This window comes from Aythya fuligula, chromosome 6, assembly GCF_009819795.1.
Source record: "Aythya fuligula isolate bAytFul2 chromosome 6, bAytFul2.pri, whole genome shotgun sequence".
Taxonomy (NCBI): Eukaryota; Metazoa; Chordata; class Aves; order Anseriformes; family Anatidae; genus Aythya; species Aythya fuligula.
In genome coordinates, this window is record NC_045564.1 from 32,170,099 (window position 1) to 32,186,820 (window position 16,722).

Below are 16,722 nucleotides of genomic sequence, written 5' to 3' on the forward strand. Positions count from 1 at the left end.
CTCCCTGCACATCCTTGGGGGGCGGGTCCCACTGCCTCTCGGTGCTGGGGAAGGGAAGGGGGGGGACATGGGGACGGTGTCCCACGGCTGGGGGAGGGCGCGGGGGGGGGCAAGGTCCCTGCTGGGGTAGGGGAAAGGGCAGCGGAGAGGGAGCGAGGAGGAAGCGGGCGCGCGTTGCACAAGCACAGGCGGCTCCAAACGCACCCTGGGGTGGGGGGGAAGCGGGAGCCGGGGGCCCCAAATGCTCTGGGGGGGTGGGGGGGGATTTGGATGCAGCCCACCCCCCCTCTGTGCCTCAGTTTCCCCAAAAAAAAAAAAAAAGACACCGGAGCAGGGCGGGCGCAGCACCGAGGGCTTTAATCCTGGGGGGGGCTGCGGGAGGAGGCGAAGGGGGGGCCGGGGGGGTGGCGGCGGGCGAAGGGGGCGAAGAAACGGGCGGCGAAGAGGACGGGGTCGGGGGGCTGGCGGAGCAGCAGGGCCTGCAGGAAATCGGCCAGGAGGGCGGCGAGCTCGGGGTGCCGCCGGGTGTAGGTGCTGTGGGACGCCTGCAGCTCTTCCTGCGTGTTTGGGGGGGATGGACACGAGGTGGGCACCCCCGTCCCGCGTCCCCGTGCCTTTTCCCAGCTTTTTTGGGGCGTTTTGTGGGGGTCTTTCCACCTCCGTGCCACCCCCCAAGACCCCTCCTCACCTTCCTATCCAGGAACCAGGAGCGCAGCTGGGCGTCCTCCTCCCACTCCAGGGGCTGCTTGGGGAACGCGGGCTGGGGCTCGGCCTGGGCTGCACGCAGAAGGCACCTCGTGTGTGTGTGTCCCCAATTGCCCCCCTCCCAGCCCCCAAAAAGCCCCCAGCCCCGCTCCGTACCCCTCTCGCTGAGGACATCCTCATCCTGCAGCACCGCCAGCACCGGGCACCCGACCTGCAGCTGCCGAGCCAAGCGCCTGCGGGACGGGGACCCCGCTGGGTGCCAAACCCCACAGGTGTGCCCCCCCCCGACCCCAAATAGGGTCCCCCCCACCCCGGCCGTACCCGCTGGGGAGGAAACTGCTGTGCCAGACCGCGGGGACGCCCTCCTTGGTGCGCACAGCTCGCTCCAGCACCACCACCTCCACCTCCGCCGAGCCCCCCGGCTGCCGCTGCGCACCCAGGGCACGCTGTAGGGACACCCCGTAGGGTCACCCCCACCCCATAAAACCAATCCTTCCCCCCAAAACGCCACCTGCCCAGGGGCCGGGCGGGCTCACGTAGGTGACGGTGCCGAGGTGCCCCTCGCTGTCGATGGCTGGGAAGATGAGTCCAGGGGGCACGGCACGGCGGCGAGCCAGCACCCGCAGCAGCAGGAGGCTGGCGGCCTCCCCCAGCAGCCCCCCCAGCGAGGCCCAGCCGTAGGAGAAGTCCCGGGAGTGGGGCTCTGCCTGCGGAGACACCAAAAACCCCATGGGGCACCCCACAGGGTGGGCAGCCCCCCCTTTTTGCTCGGGATGCGCCCCCAGGCACCGTAAATCTCTTGGAGAGGGGGGGGGACCCCGCTGCGCCCCCCCCAGCCTCACCTTCCCCTCGCGGGTGAGGACGGTGACGGCCACCCCGTGGGGCTGCTGCACCATGCGGGTCCTCCTCTCTATGGGGTGCGCTGCGAACTGTGGGGTTTTGGGGGCAGAGCCACCCCAACGCCATCCTCAATGGGGCTGGGGGATCCCATCCCCAAAGTCCCGAGGCCAAGGGGGGGGTTTTGGGGTGCTCCCTCCCCGTCCCGGCTGTGGCACGGGGCAGGGGATGGGGACATGGGGCTGGGTGCAGTGCCCCTAAATCCAGGAAACAGGGGGGACAATGGGGTCGTGCCACCCCCGTGGGGGCCACGCCGCTCACCTCCAGGCTTTGGTGCTGCTCCTGCTCCAGGGTCTCCAGCCGCATGGTGACGTACCCTGGCAGGGCACAGCCCCGCTGCCACCCAAATAGGACGACCAGGACGACCCCAAATCTGGGGGCGCCACCCCAAAACCCTTCCCCCCCCACCCCCCTTTTTAGGGGTCTCACCTTTTAGGGTGCTGCAGAAGGGGACGCCGTCCAGCGCCCCGCGGCACTCGGCGCGCACCAGGAGGCAGCTGCGCACCCGCTGCCCCTCCTGCTTGTAGGGTGCGGGTCTGGCGCCCACCCAAAGGTGCCCCCCCCCGCGGCCCCCCGCCGCCACCAGCGCCAGGGTCTCGGGGAACAGGCAGCGCTCCAGCTCCTCGGGGCCTGGCCCCAAATACGCGGTCACCCAGCTGGCCCCAAATCCCCCCCCTCCGGACCCTTCCCCGGCACCCCCGACCCCATATGGGGTCAGGGTGTGTGTGTGGGGGGGCACGTCCCGGGGAGGGTAGGGGGATGGGGACACGGGGGGGGGATTGGGGACACGGGGGGGGGGTTGGGGACACCCACCGATGCGCTTCAGGAACTTGGCGGCTCCCTCCATGGGGTTGGGGTCTTCTGTGGGGACACGGGGGGGCTGATCCCAAAAATCCCACTGTGGGGGGGCGCAGGGACCCCCAGCCCCCCCAGCACCCCCCCAGGAGCCCAGCCGTGTAACCCTATAGGGGAGCAGAGCCCCCCACCCTGTGGCCCACCACCCCCCGGTGCGCCCCAAAATCCCCCCAAAATCCTCCCCAAATCCCATACCCTCCCCCAAATTCCCCCCTCCCGACCCCAAACCTGGCCCCTCCAGCCGAGGCGCCCCCCCCACAACGCTTCCAGCCGTCGCTATGGCAACCCCCCGGCCCTGCCTCTTAAAGGAGCAGCGATCCCATAGAGATTTTGGGATGGAGCCCCCGCCCCCAAACACAGAGGGAGGGGCTGAGCGGGTACAAATCGGATCCGGGGTTTTATTTATAGGGTTCCGGGGTGTCCGTCCTGTCCCCAGCACCGTGCCCCCAATGCCAGTGTGTGTTTGGGGTCCCTCCCAGCCCCCCCCCACCCCAAAAAGGGGGGCGCACGGCGCTGCCTGGGGAACAGGGGGGGTCCCTGAGCTGGTGCGCTGCTAAGTGGGGACTCCCAGAAAAAAACAGGGGGGGGAATAGGGGAAAAAAGCCCTTGGTGCTGTCCCTACAGTGCCAGCACTATGGGGTGGGGGCTGTGACCCACCCAGGAAGGGGACCGAGGTGCTCCCAGGTGACCCCAAGGCGCGGAGAAACGGGGAGGGAGAGTCCGCTTATGGGGTGCACGCTTATGGGGTGGCACAGGGGGGGCTCCATCCTCTCCCCCCCCACAGGAGGGGAAATTCACAGCAACGACGGCACAGTCCTGGCGGTGAGGGGGGGTCCCCATATCTCGGGGGGGGGGCACCCCCTAGGTGGCTTTGTAGAGGTCCTTGCGCCTGCGCAGCTCCTTGAGGACGCGGGCGCGGAAGGCGTCGGGGGGCTCCCCGCTGCCCCGATGCAGCCCCAGGGCCTCCTGCAGCTCCCGGCGGTGGGTGCGCAGGAAGGGGTTGTAGGTCTGCTCCTCGCCCAGCGTGGAGGGGCACTGGGGAGGGGGGGGGGACACCCAAAAAAAAAGAAAAAAAAAGGGTGTGGGGGGGATGCGCTCAGCCCCGAGCGCCCCCGGCACCCCCTCTCCGACCACCCCAATCGCAGGGCGCAGCCCCCGGCGAGCGGAATTTGGGGGGTGGGGGAGGCACAAGGGGATAAGGAGGGGATGTGGGGGGGGTGAGGATGTGCCCCCCCCTCGGTGCTCACCGTGCTCCTCTTCTCCTGCCGCTGCTGCGTCGCCCACAGCAGCTTCTGCTCCAGCGCGGGGTTGTCGAGCTCCAGCAGGCTGGCGAAGCTCAGGCACTCCAGCGCGTACTCGTGCCCTGGGGGGGCACCCTCAGCATCCCCCCCCCCGCCTCCCAACGATGGGAACGGGCAGTTTGGGGGCGCGGGAGGGGATTTTGGGGGGGGTTGATGCTCACCGGGCCACAGCAGGGTGTCCTCTCCCAAGCCCACGGCCGCATCCAGCGAGGCCAGCATGGTTTCGGGGGAGCCCTCGAACAGCCTGCCTGGACCCACGCGCACTGCCCATCACCGGGGCGGTCCCCCCCCAAAAAAAAAAAAACAAAACCCACTGTTCCCCCTCCCCAGCCCAAATCCTGGCTGATTTTGCGCTTTTTTTACTCACCGCAGCCGGCGAGGAAGAGCAGGTCCCCGGAGAAGAGGCAGGGGGGGCCCCCGAAGGGCCCCGCGTCCAGCACGAACGCCGTGTGGCCCACCGTGTGGCCCGGCGTCGCCAGCGCCTCGAAGGTCAGGCAGCCCACCGTCACCTTGTCCTTGTCACCAAGGGGGCTGCGCCAGCCGGTGGGGGCACCGTCAGGGTGACCCCAAAACGCCTAGCACCCCGAAACGGCCCCCCAGAGCATCCCCAGCCTCTGGGAACGGGTGTGAGGGAGGTGGGGCAGGGACTGGTGCGCACCCTATGGATCTGTGGGGCGTGGTGGGGGCATCACGGGCACTGTGGGGTGCAGTGGGGGGGTCACGGGTGCAGGTATGGGGTCGGGACTTACTTGGTGAGCTCGGGGATGGCGTCGAGGGCGCTGCCGTACACCCTGCAGGCGCCGTGCCGCTGGCGCAGCTCCGCGTTCCCCCCGCTGTGGTCCCTGCGGGCACAGAGGTCGGTGCCCCCCCTAAGTGGGGTAGGTGTAGGGGCACCCCCAGCAGCAAACACCGCGCCCCTGGGCACCGCTGCGTGCCCCCCCGAGCCCCCAAGAAGCCTCTGTTTTGGGGTCCCCACCCCACCCCACCCCGAGGGGTCCCCCAGCACCCTTTTGGCGCACGGAGAACCCCCCCTCGCCCCCCCCTTTCCCCCTTACCAGTGCTTGTGGGTGCAGAGGATGGCCTCCAGCGTCACCCCCTCCTCCTCGATGGCAGCCTGGCAGGGCAGAGATTTGGGGGAAACGTTGGGGGGGGGGGGGGCACCTCCACGCACCCCAAATCCCCTCACCATGCCCCGTGCGCCGAGGACTGCGGGTTAGGGGCGGATTCGCCCCCAAAAAGCCAGAGAGCTCCCTCCCCGAGGGCACCCAAACCCCATGGCTGGGTTTGGGGGGGTCTCACCTGCACGGCTATGGGGTCGGAGGGGTCGACCACGGCGGCGCGGCTGGAACCCGTGTCGATGACCAGGTAGCTGTAGTTGTTGGCCAGCACGGGGATGGGCACGATTTTCACCCCTGGGGGGTTGCCGGGCGGACAGACAGACATCACAAAAAAGCCCCTAGATGCTAGGAAAAAAAGGGTGGGGGGCGAGGCCGAGCATCCCCCCCCACCCCACACCAGCCCCGAATTGGGGTCGGGGTCGTAACTCACCGCGGAAGCCCAGGGGCTGGGCCACGGAGTGGCCGTGGGGGAAGCGCTGGCGAGCCTTCCTCACCTGCCGCCGGTAGAAGAGGAAGCCCAGCCGCGTGCGGGCGTACAGCCTGTACCTGGGGTGTGGGGGGGGGGACACCCGGTGAGCCCCCACCCCAACAGGGGAGCCCACCACCCGGCCCCCAGCCCATTTGGGAAGCGCTGGGAGCACGGCCAGGTGCTTGCGGAGAGCACGGGGGGGTCCCGATGCGCTCCTGCTGCTTCCCACCCCCGTTATCAGGGCGTGCGCACGGGGCGGGGGGGTTATCGCAGCACCCAGCCGCCGCCTCCCAGCGTTGTCCCCAGCCACCCAGTGTCCCCCGCTGTCCCCACGGTGCACGGGGTGCCCCGCGGGGAAGGCAGAGCAGCAGGGCTGGAGAAAAGGGAAGCGAGAGACAGCGCGGTGGCACGTGCCGCAGCCAGCTACCACAGCCCCCGAGGGTGCCCGGACACCCTGTTTATAGGGCAGCTTCGGGGCTGGGGCCAGGGACTGGGGCCACAAAGGATGTGCAACGCTCGGGGTTGCGCCAGGCTCCGTCCCCAGCCCAAGGCCACCTCCCCGGGCACAAAGTCCCCCTCGCTTGGTCACCGGCCACCACCTCACGGCCCGGGCAGGGGGAGCGGGGAGAGATGAAACCTTGGGGTCAGGTCAATCCCTGCGGCCCCAAGGCCGTTTCTGCCCCGTGGTGGCAGCAGGACTTGCATGTGTCCTGCACACTGGGGCTGCTGCCTCTCCTCTGGGCTCCCCAAAATCCCCCCCGGCACCCCCCGGCAGGAGAGGGGCAGCCCAAGGAAATAGGGCAGGAGACAGAGGGGTGCAATTAGCAGGGCAGGTGCAATTAGCGATTGCATCATTAACGACTGCAATGAGCCCAGCCAGGGGACAACCAGCAGTGGCCAAGGGTGCCCATCGCCACCCCGGGACACGGGGAACGGGGCCGGGTCCCAGCCCCGCAACCGGGGGGCACGGAGCCTCCCTTCACCCCCTTACCCCGGGGGGCTGCACCCCGAGCCCGGAGGCTGGGGAGGGCCCCGGGGGGGGGGGCTGCAGGAGGGCTCCGGGACGGCGGGGGGCGGGCTCGCCGCTCCCTCGGCCGGAGGCAGAACAAAGGCGGCTGCAGCCGTGCCCTCACCCCCCCGCTGCCCCTGGGCGGCGGCCGGGGCTCTCCGGGAGCTGGAGGGGGGGGGGGGGGCAGGAAGGGCTCAGCCCCACCGGAGCCCGGCGGGGGGATACCGGGGGAGGGGGGCACGGCCCGAGGGCTGGAGGGGCACGGAGCGGGGCTGAGACACCCCCAGGGCTGTGACACCCCCGGGGCTGAGCAGCACCGGCACCGAGGGGCACCGGCACCGGCACCTCCCCTGGCGGCTCCCCCCCCCGGTGCCGGTGCCGGTGCCGCTCCCCCTGCGTTCACTCACTCACCCCAGGCGGAACAGCAGCGGCCCGGCGAGGGCCATGAGCACGGCGGCGAAGCGGCGCAGGGCCGGGCTGAGCCAAGCGGCCGCCCCCAGCCCGCACACCCCGACCCCAGCCCCGCTCCCGGTGCCGGTCCCGGTCCCGGTGCCGGGCGCCGCCGCCGCTCCCCGGCAGCGCGCCCCCGCCATGCCCGAGGCCACGCCCCCCCGCTCAAACCACGCCCCCCTCCGGCGCGCCACGCCCCCCCGGCAGCCAATAGGAGAGCGGCGCGCCCCCCCCCCCCGCAGCGTTTTTCCCGCCAGCTCCGCGCGCCCCCTGCCGGCGGCGCGCGCGCCCCTTTGTGAATGACGCACGGGGAGGGGGGTCCCCTCAGTGACGTCACAGCCGAGACAGGGGGTTCCCCCCGGTGTCCCCCCCGCGCCCCCCGTTTCCCTGCCCCTGTCCCCGTCCTCAGCCCCGGGGGGGTCCCCGCGGTGCCCCCCCCCGCCCCGGGCACCGGGCACCGAGCGCCACCGCCAGGGGGAGCGGAGAGGAGCGGGGAGGAACCGGGGGGGGCCCCGGGGCGGGTCCCGGTGGTGAGGGGGGGGGCTCCGGGCAGTGACCGCCCCCGCCCCGCCCCGTCCCGGTCCCGGCGGAGCGGCCCCAGCCCGGCGGAGCAGCGCGCAGCAGGTAGGGGAGCGCCGGGACCCCCGGTACCGGGACCCCCCCCTCGGTACACCGCCCCCCCAGCCCCGTCCCACACCGCCGGTACCGGGGGGGAGCGGGGGAAGGGGCGCGGAGCCCCCCCACGGCTTGGGTGGAGCCCCCCGGTTGTCCCAGCGCAATTTGGGGTCCCCCCCCCCCGGTGCCAAACTGCCCCCATCCCATTAACCCCGCTCGCCCCCCGGGGATCCCAGCACTGGGTGGGGGGGGTCCCAGCACGGCACCGGGTGTCCCGGGGGGGGTGGCAGGGCGGTGGCGGGGGGGTCCCCTCCCTGAGCCACAGGAACGCGCCACTCCTATGGGATTTGGGATTTTTGGGATTTGGCCCTGCGAGGTGTGGCCCCAGGCTGGCGCCTTCCTCTGCGCCTCCTGGAGCGGATGGGGGGCAGCCTGGGGGGCCCGGGACTGGGGGGGGCATCCCTGTGTGCCCCCCATCCCTTTGTCCCCAGGGGGTCACGGCCCTATTTGGGGACCCCACGCCAAGGTGTCCCCGCGGTGGCACCAACCCCGTGGGAATAGGGCTGCCACCCCGTTGCGAGGCAACCTGTGGATCCCAATAACCGGGGCAAAGTCCTGCTGCGTGTGCCCACTTGGCATCGTGGGGACAGTGGGGTCCCGGGGACAGCGTGGGGGGAATGGGGTGAGGTTTGGGGTGAGCCAGGTTGGGGACAGCGCTGGGACACCTCGGTGGCCTCCTGGGCACTGTGCGGGGTGTCCCTTGGGGTCCCCATCAGGAGGTGGCCTTATGGGGTGAAGCCGGGCACTGCGGGGTGCCGGGGAGCGCAGGGACGCGCGGGTCCCCGTGGGGTGGGGACAGGAGGTGACAAGTGTCCCACGTGCCTGGCACCCCCGGGACGGGGCTGAGAGGGGGCAGAGAGGGGCAGCCATGGTGCTGAGACCCCACAGACTCACATATGGGGTGAGCTGGGTGGGGGCAGCGAGCCTGGGTGTGTGTGGCCCTGTGACCCGAGCCGTGCCACGCCGCGCCGTGCCAAACTGGTACCAGTTCCCAGGCTCTTCTGGGAAGGCAGAGCCCTTCCAGAGCCGGGGCAGCTATAGGGACGTGGGGACCCCACCTGGAGGCCCTGCTCCCCGCGCCCTACTGGGCACCCCGGGGTCCCTGCCGAGCTGGTGGCAGGGCCTTGAGCCAGGTGGGTGTTGTGGGGAGCGGGGCGAGGGGGCAAAATCCCCCACTGGGGGCCCAAATCCCCCACTGGGGGCTCAAATCCCCCATTGGGGGCTCAAATCCCCCCCCCCGCTTATCGGTGCTGAGTCACGGTGCCCTGCACGGCCCCATCCGTGGGCACCGGGGTCTTGGTGGCAGCCAGGGGAAGAGGAAAAGGGGCAGCGGGGCCGGACCCCGCTGGTGGCACGGCTCCTGTGGCAAAGGGCACGGGGAGGTGACCCCGCTGCTGATTTGGGGTGGCCCTGGGGACGCAGGCGTGCCACGCTGTGGGGCTGCCGGGGGGGTGGTTATGGGGCTGGGCGGGACGCAGGGGGGGGTTTGCGTGCGGCTGGGTGCGGCCGGGACCCGTTGGGCTGGTTCCCTCACCTCTGCCTCGGGTTTTTTCCTGGGCCGGGCTCGATTTTGAGGTTCTGGCCCTGTTTCAAGCTCCAGCCTTCGGTCCCGGCCAGGAGGGGACCGGAGAGGGACCGGAGGGGGACCGGGGGGGGGAATGTGGGGTGTGGGGTTGTTGGCCGAGAGGTGCCAGCAGCTTTTGGGGAAGCAGCCGGGCAGCGAAAGCAAAAGTGTGGGGTCACCACGTGGCCGGGTTATTTTCGGCAGTGCCATCAGCGCGGTGGCAAACATGACGCTGCGGCCGCCCCCACCCCGAAAGGGACGCACGGACAGCGGGGTGCTCGCCCCTCGCGCCCCTCCCCGCTGCCGTCCTGCCCCTCCCCAGCCCTCACGTCACCGCTGGCACGGGGTCAGGGTGGGGGCCTGGCGGCGGTTCATGGCAGCGCTCATGTTTTCCTGGCCTTGGAGGTTCTGCCTTCCTCCTCCTCCTCTTCCTCCTCCTCCTCCTCATTGTCCGGGGCCGTGCTGCTGGCCTTGAGCCCAGGTGGCTGCCGGAGGCTCAGCGCAGGGGAGCTCAGCGCGGGGGTCCCGTCCCCTCGTCCCCCTCGGGAGTGACAGTGGCGCCCTAATAGTGGCTGGCACGTCCCCGGGGGGCACCCCATAGCCGGGGGGTGGCCCTGGAGGTCACGTCCCCGTCACCACCTGAGTCAGCGCGGCCGTGCCCTGCCCTGACGCGGGCAGCGGGGACTCAGGGCGCGGGAATGTGGGACGGGGACGGTGACGGGGACGGTGACGGGGCTCCCACTGACCCGATGGTGCCATCGGGGCCACCGCCGTGATCCCCAGCCCTATTAAAGGGCGGCTTCTGCGCTGGCAGTTTGGTGACGTCCCCATTTTTCCCCCCCCTTAGGGTGCCCACGAGGAGCCGGCATGGCGCAGCCCAACGCGCCCCCCCCGTACGACGACAAGAACCCGCTGTACCCCCCGCCGCCGGGGGCTTACCCCCAGCCCCCCCACTACGGGGGGGGGGTACCCACAGCCTGGGGGGTACCCGCAGCCGGGGGGGTACGCGGCACCGGGGGGGTACGCGGCACCGGGGGGGTACCCGCAGCCGGGGATGCCCACCATGCCCATGCGGTTTGGTAAGCGGGGGACCCTTAATTTTGGGATGAGGGGGGTGGGTTATGGGGGATATCTCGGTGCCGGGGGTCTCCCAGGCGCTCTGAGCACCCTGTCCCGGGAAGGGGGTGTCCGTGGGGGTGTCACCGAGCTGTGTCCCCCCCCCTGGGGCAGGTGATGGCTACGGAGGCGAGGGCATGGGGGGCAGCTCCCCCTTCCAGGCGGCCGATTGGGACGACAAGAGGGTCCGGCACACCTTCATCCGCAAGGCAAGTGTGGGGCCAGGACGCGGCCACCCCCTTTTATTTAATTTTTTTTGGGTGGGGGTCACCGCGGCCGGGTGCTGACCCCCCCTCCCCGAAATCTCCCGCAGGTCTACGCCATCATCTCGCTGCAGCTGCTGGTGACCGTGGGGATCATCGCCGTGTTCACCTTCGTGTGAGCTACGGGGGGGGGGGGAATCGGGGTTTGTTTGTTTTTTTTTTTTTGGGGGGGGGGCTCACGCCACTTAATGCTCATCCCTGCCGCCCCGCAGCTCGCCCGTGCGCTCCTTCGTGCAGAGGAACGTGGCCATCTACTACGCCTCGTAGTGAGTATGGGGTCCCCGAGTGGCCCCCACCCCCTTGATGACCCCAATGCCATTTTTTTTTATTGGGGGGGGCGCTGAGCTCGACCCTCTCCTTCTCTCCCCAGCGCCGTCTTCCTGGTCACCTACCTGGTGCTGGCCTGCTGCCAGGGGCCCCGGTGAGTGCTGGGGACCCCAAAAAAAAAAAAGGGGACAGAGTTTGGGGACCACCCCCAAAAAAAAAGGGGAACAGAGTTTTGGGGTGTGGGGGGGGTCCTCTGGGTATTGAGGGATGGGGTGTTTAGGGCATGGATCCCGGTGTGGGTTTGGGGCCAGCCCCTGTGAGGGAGGCTAAGGGAGGTGGGAGGGGGACATATGGGGACATATGGGGACGTGGGGGGGGTTGTGGGGGGGTTGTGGGGTTGTGGGGGGTTTTTGGGGCCGTGGGTGTGGGCGGGGGTCTCACAGCTGCCCCCATTATCGTCCCCAGGAGGCGCTTCCCGTGGAACATCATCCTGCTGAGCATCTTCGTGAGTGGGGGGCTCGTGGGGGGGGGTGGGGGTGACACATTGGGGACAGTCCCGTGTGCCCCCCCCGTGTCATTACTGAGCCCCCCCCTTGTGTCCCGCAGACGCTGGCCATGGGGCTCATGACGGGGACCATCGCCAGGTACTCACCGGGTGTTTTTTTTTTTTTTGGGGTGGGGGGGATACGGGACACACACCCCTGACTTTGGGGTGAGCTCGGTGCCCCCCCCGGTCCCGCAGCATGTACCGCACCAACGCCGTCCTCATCGCCATGCTCATCACCGCCATCGTGGCCATCATCGTCACCCTCTTCTGCTTCCAGACCAAGGTGTGTGGGATGGGGGGACACGTACCCCATTGAGGGGGGGGGTTGGGGACACCGTGGGACACCCCCGTGACACCTTTTAACCCCCCCAGGTTGACTTCACGTCGTGCCCGGGGCTCTTCTGCGTGCTGGGCATCGTGGTCATGGTGACGGGCATCGTCACCGCCATCGTCCTCTCCTTCAAATACGTGAGTTTTGGGGGGCGGGGGGCTGCGGGGTGCCGTGCGACCCCCCCGGCCTCCCCCCCCCCTGTGTCCCCAGCCTGTCCCCGTGTCCCCACGCAGGTCCCCTGGCTCCACATGCTCTACGCGGCCATCGGGGCCATCGCCTTCACCTTGGTGAGCCGCCGGCGGGGAGCACCCTTGGGTGGGGTGGGGTGGGGTGTGTGTGGGGTGGGGGGCACCGGCACCTCTGCCTGACCCCCCCCCCCGTCCCCCGTCCCCTATTATTTCCCCCAGTTCCTGGCCTACGACACGCAGCTGGTGCTGGGCAATAGGAAGAACACGCTGAGCCCCGAGGAGTACATCTACGGCGCCCTCACCATCTACACCGACATCATCTACATCTTCACCTTCCTCCTGCAGATCGTGGGCCGGGATTAAGCCCCCCCCCACCCTATAACCCCCCCCCAGACCCCAAAATGCTTCTTTTTCCCCCCCCTTTTGCCCAACCTGCTCCTCTCTCCGCCAGCCCCTCCTGGGGGGGGCGAATTGGGGCTGGTTCCCATTATGGGGTGGGGGCGCATCCGCTTGTAAATACGCTCTGAAGCCAGCGGCGGCCCCAAAAACGCTTCGGGACCCCCGCCCCAAGGCTAGCCCTGGGGGGGGTGCTTCCCCCATTCAGTGCCTTAACGTGGGCCCCCCCCGGTGCCCTGATGTGCCGTGGGGTGGGGGCGCGCGGCGTTATAAACCGAATAAACCCACTTTAATTTTCCACTCCGCGTGCCCCAAACTCCTGGCTCCTTTTGGGGTTTGGTTTTTGGTTTTTTTTTTTTTGTTTTGTTTTTGGGGGGGGGGGGTTCCCGGCTACGCCCTGCGGTAGCGCTCGGACTCGTAGTGGCCCTCGGTGGCTCGCTGCATGTGCTGGCGGGCGCGCAGCTGCTGCAGGCGGCTCCTGTCCACCTCCCGCTTCACCAGCAGGAACAGCACCATGCCGCACGGCAGCCCGATGGCCCTATAGGACAGAAAAGGGGGGGGACACAGCGTGGGGACCCCCCCGGCACACCAGGACAGCACCGGGGGGGCACCAGGAGGGCACCAGGAGGGCACCGGGACCCTCTTAGAGGGGGGTATCGCCCCCAAATCCCACTCACCACGCCAGCCCTATGGGCTTCATGGGGTTCTTGCCCTTTTTCCGCGTGGGGATGTACTCCACGCCCTCGGGAAGGGCTCCCGGTGGTCCCGGGGGGGGTCCCGGTGGTCGTGGGGGGGGTCCCGGTGGGGGCCGGTGGCAGCCCCGGGTTGGGGGCGGCCCCCCCCGGAGCCCCCCGGTGGCCGCTGCCAGGAGCCCTGCGGGGACGGAGGGGGTCGGGGGGGGGCGCCCGGTGCCGGTCCCGGTCCCGGTCCCGGTGCGCGACCCCAAACCCGCGCGGGGGGCGTGGCCAAGCCGGAGAGGGCGTGGCCAAGCCAGAAGGGGCGTGGCCACGCCAAAAGGGCGCGCCCAACCCTAGGGGCGTGGCCTATACACAAAGGGGCGTGGTCAAAGCACCAGTGGGCGTGGTCAACGCCACAGTGGGCGTGGTCAAGGCTATAAGGGGCGTGGTCAAAACCCAAGGGGCGTGTCCTTGATCCCGCCCCGCCCCCCGCTCGCGCCCCTCCCGCCCCTCCCGCCCCCTCCCCCCCGTCCCCGCCCGCTGTCCCCGTGTCCCCCCCCCCCACCCCGTCCCCTTCCTCGCCCCCCGGTCCCCCCCGGTACCGCGCAGGCCGCCGCGCGCCGCCGCCATGCCGGGTGTGGCCGGGCTCCGCCCCGCCCCGCTGCATGCCGGGAGCCGCAGTGCGCCCCGCTGGGGCCGGCAGCGGGAGGAGGCGCCCCCGGGACTACAACTCCCAGAGGGCCCCGCGCGGCACCAACAGGAAGGGGGCGGGACGGGGGGGCAGGAAGCGGAAGCGGAAGCGCGGCGCAGCCGGCATGGAGCCCGCCGAGGGGCCGGGCGCGCTGGGCTTCCACGGCGACGAGGAGATCATCGAGGTGCTGGAGCTCGGCCCGCCCGGACCCGGTGAGGCACCGCCACCGCCAACACCGCGGGGCATCGGGCACGGCGGCCCCCGGGCAGGCTTCGGGCCCCCCAGGCCCTGTCAGGCCTCCCCCGGGCCCTCTCGGCCCCCCCCAGGCCCTGTCAGGACCTCCCCGGGCCCCCTCAGGCCCTCTCGGCCCCCCCCAGGCCCTCTCGGGCCCCCCCGGTCTCTCTCGGCCCCCCCCAGGCCCTTTCAGGTCTCCTCTGGTCCCTCTCGGGCCCCCCCCAGGCACTGTCAGGCCCCCCAGTCCCTCTCGGTCCCCTCCGGGCCCCCCCCGGGCCCTTTCAGGTCTCCCCCGGTCCTCCCCAGTCCCTCTCGGTCCCCCCAGTCCCTTTCAGGTTCCCCCCAGTCCCCCTCAATCCCTCTTGCCCCCCCCCCCCAGGCTCTGTCAGGCCCCCAGTCCCTCCCTGGTCCCCCCCAGTCCCTCTCAGCCCCCTCCCCCCGGTCCCTGTCCCTGTCCCCATGCGGTCCCTCGGCCAGGTTCCCGGCTGTCCCATGCCATACACTGAGCCCCCCTGTCCCTGCAGATGACCTGGCCGACGAGATGGAGGACGTGGACTTTGAGGATGAGGAGCCCGATGGCCCGGCGTGGGAGACAGAGGACGACAATGACGACGAGGAGGAGGGGGGGGGCACGGACGGCATGGAGGCACAGGACGACAGCGAGGTCACCTTCGGGCTGCACTCGGGTGAGCGGGGGCTGCCGGGGAGCCTCCAGCCTCCTCCTGGCTTCCCTTGAAGGGAGGAGGCGCGGGGGGGCCCCACCAGCCTGCCCTGCAGCCCCCCCCTGTCCCTCTGCTCTTCCCTGAAGCTTCTGTCTTCTGCGTGAGCCTCGACCCCAAGACCAACACGCTGGCGGTGACGGGCGGGGAGGACGACAAAGCCTTCGTGTGGCGCCTGAGCGACGGGGAGCTGCTGTTCGAGTGCACAGGTGAGGAGCACGGGGGGGCACCCCGTTGCTCGGGGCTGGCCAAGCCAGCAGCCACGTCCCCGATAGCACCTTCTGCTCCCTGCCGCCCCTAGGGCACAAGGACTCGGTCACCTGCGCCGGCTTCAGCCACGACTCCGTCTTCGTGGCCACGGGCGACATGTCCGGGCTCATCAAAGTCTGGCGGGTGGATGCCAAGGAAGAAGTCTGGTCCTTCGAGGTGGGGGACCTGGAGGTGAGCTAAAAGGCTGGATGGGGGACACGTGGGGCTCCTTCCCCTCCTCCTGGGGGCCGCTGCCCCGTGACGCTGCCCCTCCCCTCTCCGCGCAGTGGATGGAGTGGCACCCCCAGGCCCACGTCCTCCTGGCGGGCACGGCCGACGGCAACTCCTGGATGTGGAAAATCCCCGGCGGGGACTGCAAAACCTTCCAGGGCCCGGCGTGCCCGGCCACGTGCGGCAGGATCCTGCCTGACGGTGAGGCGTGGGGACCCTCCGGGGAGGGGAACCTCACCGGTTCTGGCCGCGGGGAAGCTCTGGCTCAGCGCCCCGGTTCTGCCTGGCCGTAGGGAAGCGAGCCGTGGTGGGGTACGAGGACGGCACCATGCGCATCTGGGACCTGAAGCAGGGAACCTCGCTGCACGTGCTGAAAGGTAGGGAAGGAATTCATCGCCTGCGGCGCGGCGAGGAGGCAGCACCCTGCTTGCTGCCCACGCCTCTCCTCCTCGCCCAACAACAGGCCAGGACGGCCACCAGGACCCCTTGACGTGCGTGGCCAGCAACCAGGACGGCAGCTTGATCCTGACGGGCTCCGTGGACTGCCACGCCAAGCTGGTCAACTCCGCCACAGGCAAGGTGAGCCCATGGGGGGGTTTTGCTAGCCAAAAGCAGCCTGCGGTGGCCACGGGTGGCCAGCAGGAGGCGTGCCTGGCCAGCAAAACCAGCAAAACCATCGCCTGCAGCCTGCTGGGGGGGGGCTCACGGGGTGTCTCCCCTCCCGCAGGTGGTGTGCGTCTTCAGGATGGAGAGCGCGGCCCCCAAGGCCCCCGCCGGCGAGGGCGAGGAGGCCGAGTCCAACTCGGTGGAGTCGCTGGGCTTCTGCAACGTGTGAGTGGGGTTGGTTTCCAGCCCCTCGGGTCGTCCCTCGTCGCCTTGGGGCTCTGCGGGGCCTTCACACGCTCCCTTCCCTGCCTCCCCCGGCTCCCCGTGACGCCTGCTCCCCTCTCCGCAGGATGCCGCTGGCTGCTGTGGGCTACCTGGACGGCACGCTGGCTATCTACGACCTTTCCACGCAGACCCTGCGGCACAAATGCCAACACGAGGTACTGCCCGACGCCCTTTTTCGGGGTCTGTGACCTTCTGCGGCCCTAGCCAAGCCTGTCTTAGAGCCCAGGGGCTTTCCTGGCTGGCCGGGGGCCGGTTCCTGCTTTCTGCTTCTCCCTTGGCCCTCGGGTTTCCCCTGAGGCAGCTGCCGTGCCCGCAGGGGATGTGCCTGAGGCCGTCTCCTCTCTGCTGTGGGGGCACGGGGGCGCTGACCCCGCTGCCTCCCTGCTCCCGTGCCGCAGTCAGGGATCGTGCAGTTGCTGTGGGAGGAGAGCTCGGCCGTGGTGTACACCTGCAGCCTGGACGGGGCCGTGCGGCTCTGGGACGCCCGCTCGGGGAAGCTGATCAGCGAGTACCGGGGGCACTCGGCTGAAATCCTCGACTTCGCCATCAACAAGTGAGCGGGGAACCCCTGGGAGGTTGGGTGCTGAGACCCCAAAAGCCCCCAGCCCCCTCTGAGCCCTGTCTCCCCCCCCCAGGGATGCCTCCGTTGTGGTGACGACCTCCGGCGACCACCAAGCCAAAGTTTTCTGCGTGCAGCGCCCCGACCGCTAGGGCCGTGGCAGGAGGAGGGTGCCCCGTGGACAGCAGGACAGGGGCGAGGGGCTCCCTCCTCCTCCTCCTCCTCCAGCCTCTGCTTTGTAATTTTCCAGCCTGCCCCGCTCCGCCCTCGCTGCCTTGGGGGCTGGGGTTGGGGTTTTGTATGAAAATGTCTTTAATTAT

General features: G+C 70.1%; 4 protein-coding genes across 4 annotated transcripts; 2 read left to right on the forward strand and 2 right to left on the reverse strand.

Annotated features, from left to right (window-relative positions):
* Positions 1-356: 356 nt before the first annotated feature.
* Positions 357-2,449, reverse strand: CATIP (ciliogenesis associated TTC17 interacting protein). Its single transcript, XM_032190060.1, has 9 exons — positions 2,416-2,449; positions 2,032-2,232; positions 1,864-1,919; positions 1,548-1,634; positions 1,242-1,412; positions 1,027-1,151; positions 862-938; positions 689-777; positions 357-557 (listed from the first exon to the last, which is right to left on the reverse strand). The coding sequence occupies exons 1-9, from the start codon at positions 2,447-2,449 to the stop codon at positions 357-359; spliced, it is 1,041 nt and encodes a 346-aa protein (XP_032045951.1).
* A 404-nt stretch (positions 2,450-2,853) lies between these two features.
* Positions 2,854-13,458, reverse strand: PNKD (PNKD metallo-beta-lactamase domain containing). The gene is made up of 10 exons (XM_032190061.1): positions 13,431-13,458; positions 12,829-13,024; positions 5,307-5,422; positions 5,058-5,170; positions 4,814-4,872; positions 4,508-4,600; positions 4,126-4,289; positions 3,920-4,006; positions 3,705-3,820; positions 2,854-3,492 (listed from the first exon to the last, which is right to left on the reverse strand). The coding sequence occupies exons 1-10, from the start codon at positions 13,456-13,458 to the stop codon at positions 3,319-3,321; spliced, it is 1,146 nt and encodes a 381-aa protein (XP_032045952.1). The 3' UTR covers positions 2,854-3,318.
* TMBIM1 (transmembrane BAX inhibitor motif containing 1) lies at positions 7,380-12,454 on the forward strand. Its single transcript, XM_032190626.1, is given in 13 exon segments — positions 7,380-7,428; positions 9,891-10,000; positions 10,002-10,122; positions 10,274-10,368; positions 10,473-10,537; positions 10,635-10,688; positions 10,793-10,843; positions 11,155-11,194; positions 11,296-11,333; positions 11,432-11,519; positions 11,609-11,704; positions 11,801-11,854; positions 11,975-12,454. Coding segments are annotated over 12 exon segments (936 nt in total). The 5' UTR covers positions 7,380-7,428; positions 9,891-9,910; the 3' UTR covers positions 12,119-12,454.
* Positions 13,459-13,629: 171 nt separating the features above from the next.
* On the forward strand, positions 13,630-16,562 carry AAMP (angio associated migratory cell protein). Its single transcript, XM_032190236.1, has 11 exons — positions 13,630-13,731; positions 14,278-14,439; positions 14,562-14,681; positions 14,774-14,913; positions 15,009-15,153; positions 15,246-15,329; positions 15,416-15,531; positions 15,680-15,783; positions 15,908-15,998; positions 16,242-16,396; positions 16,479-16,562. Exons 1-11 carry the CDS (start codon positions 13,644-13,646, stop codon positions 16,552-16,554), a joined length of 1,281 nt encoding a protein of 426 aa, XP_032046127.1. The 5' UTR covers positions 13,630-13,643; the 3' UTR covers positions 16,555-16,562.
* The last annotated feature ends 160 nt before the right edge of the window (positions 16,563-16,722 follow it).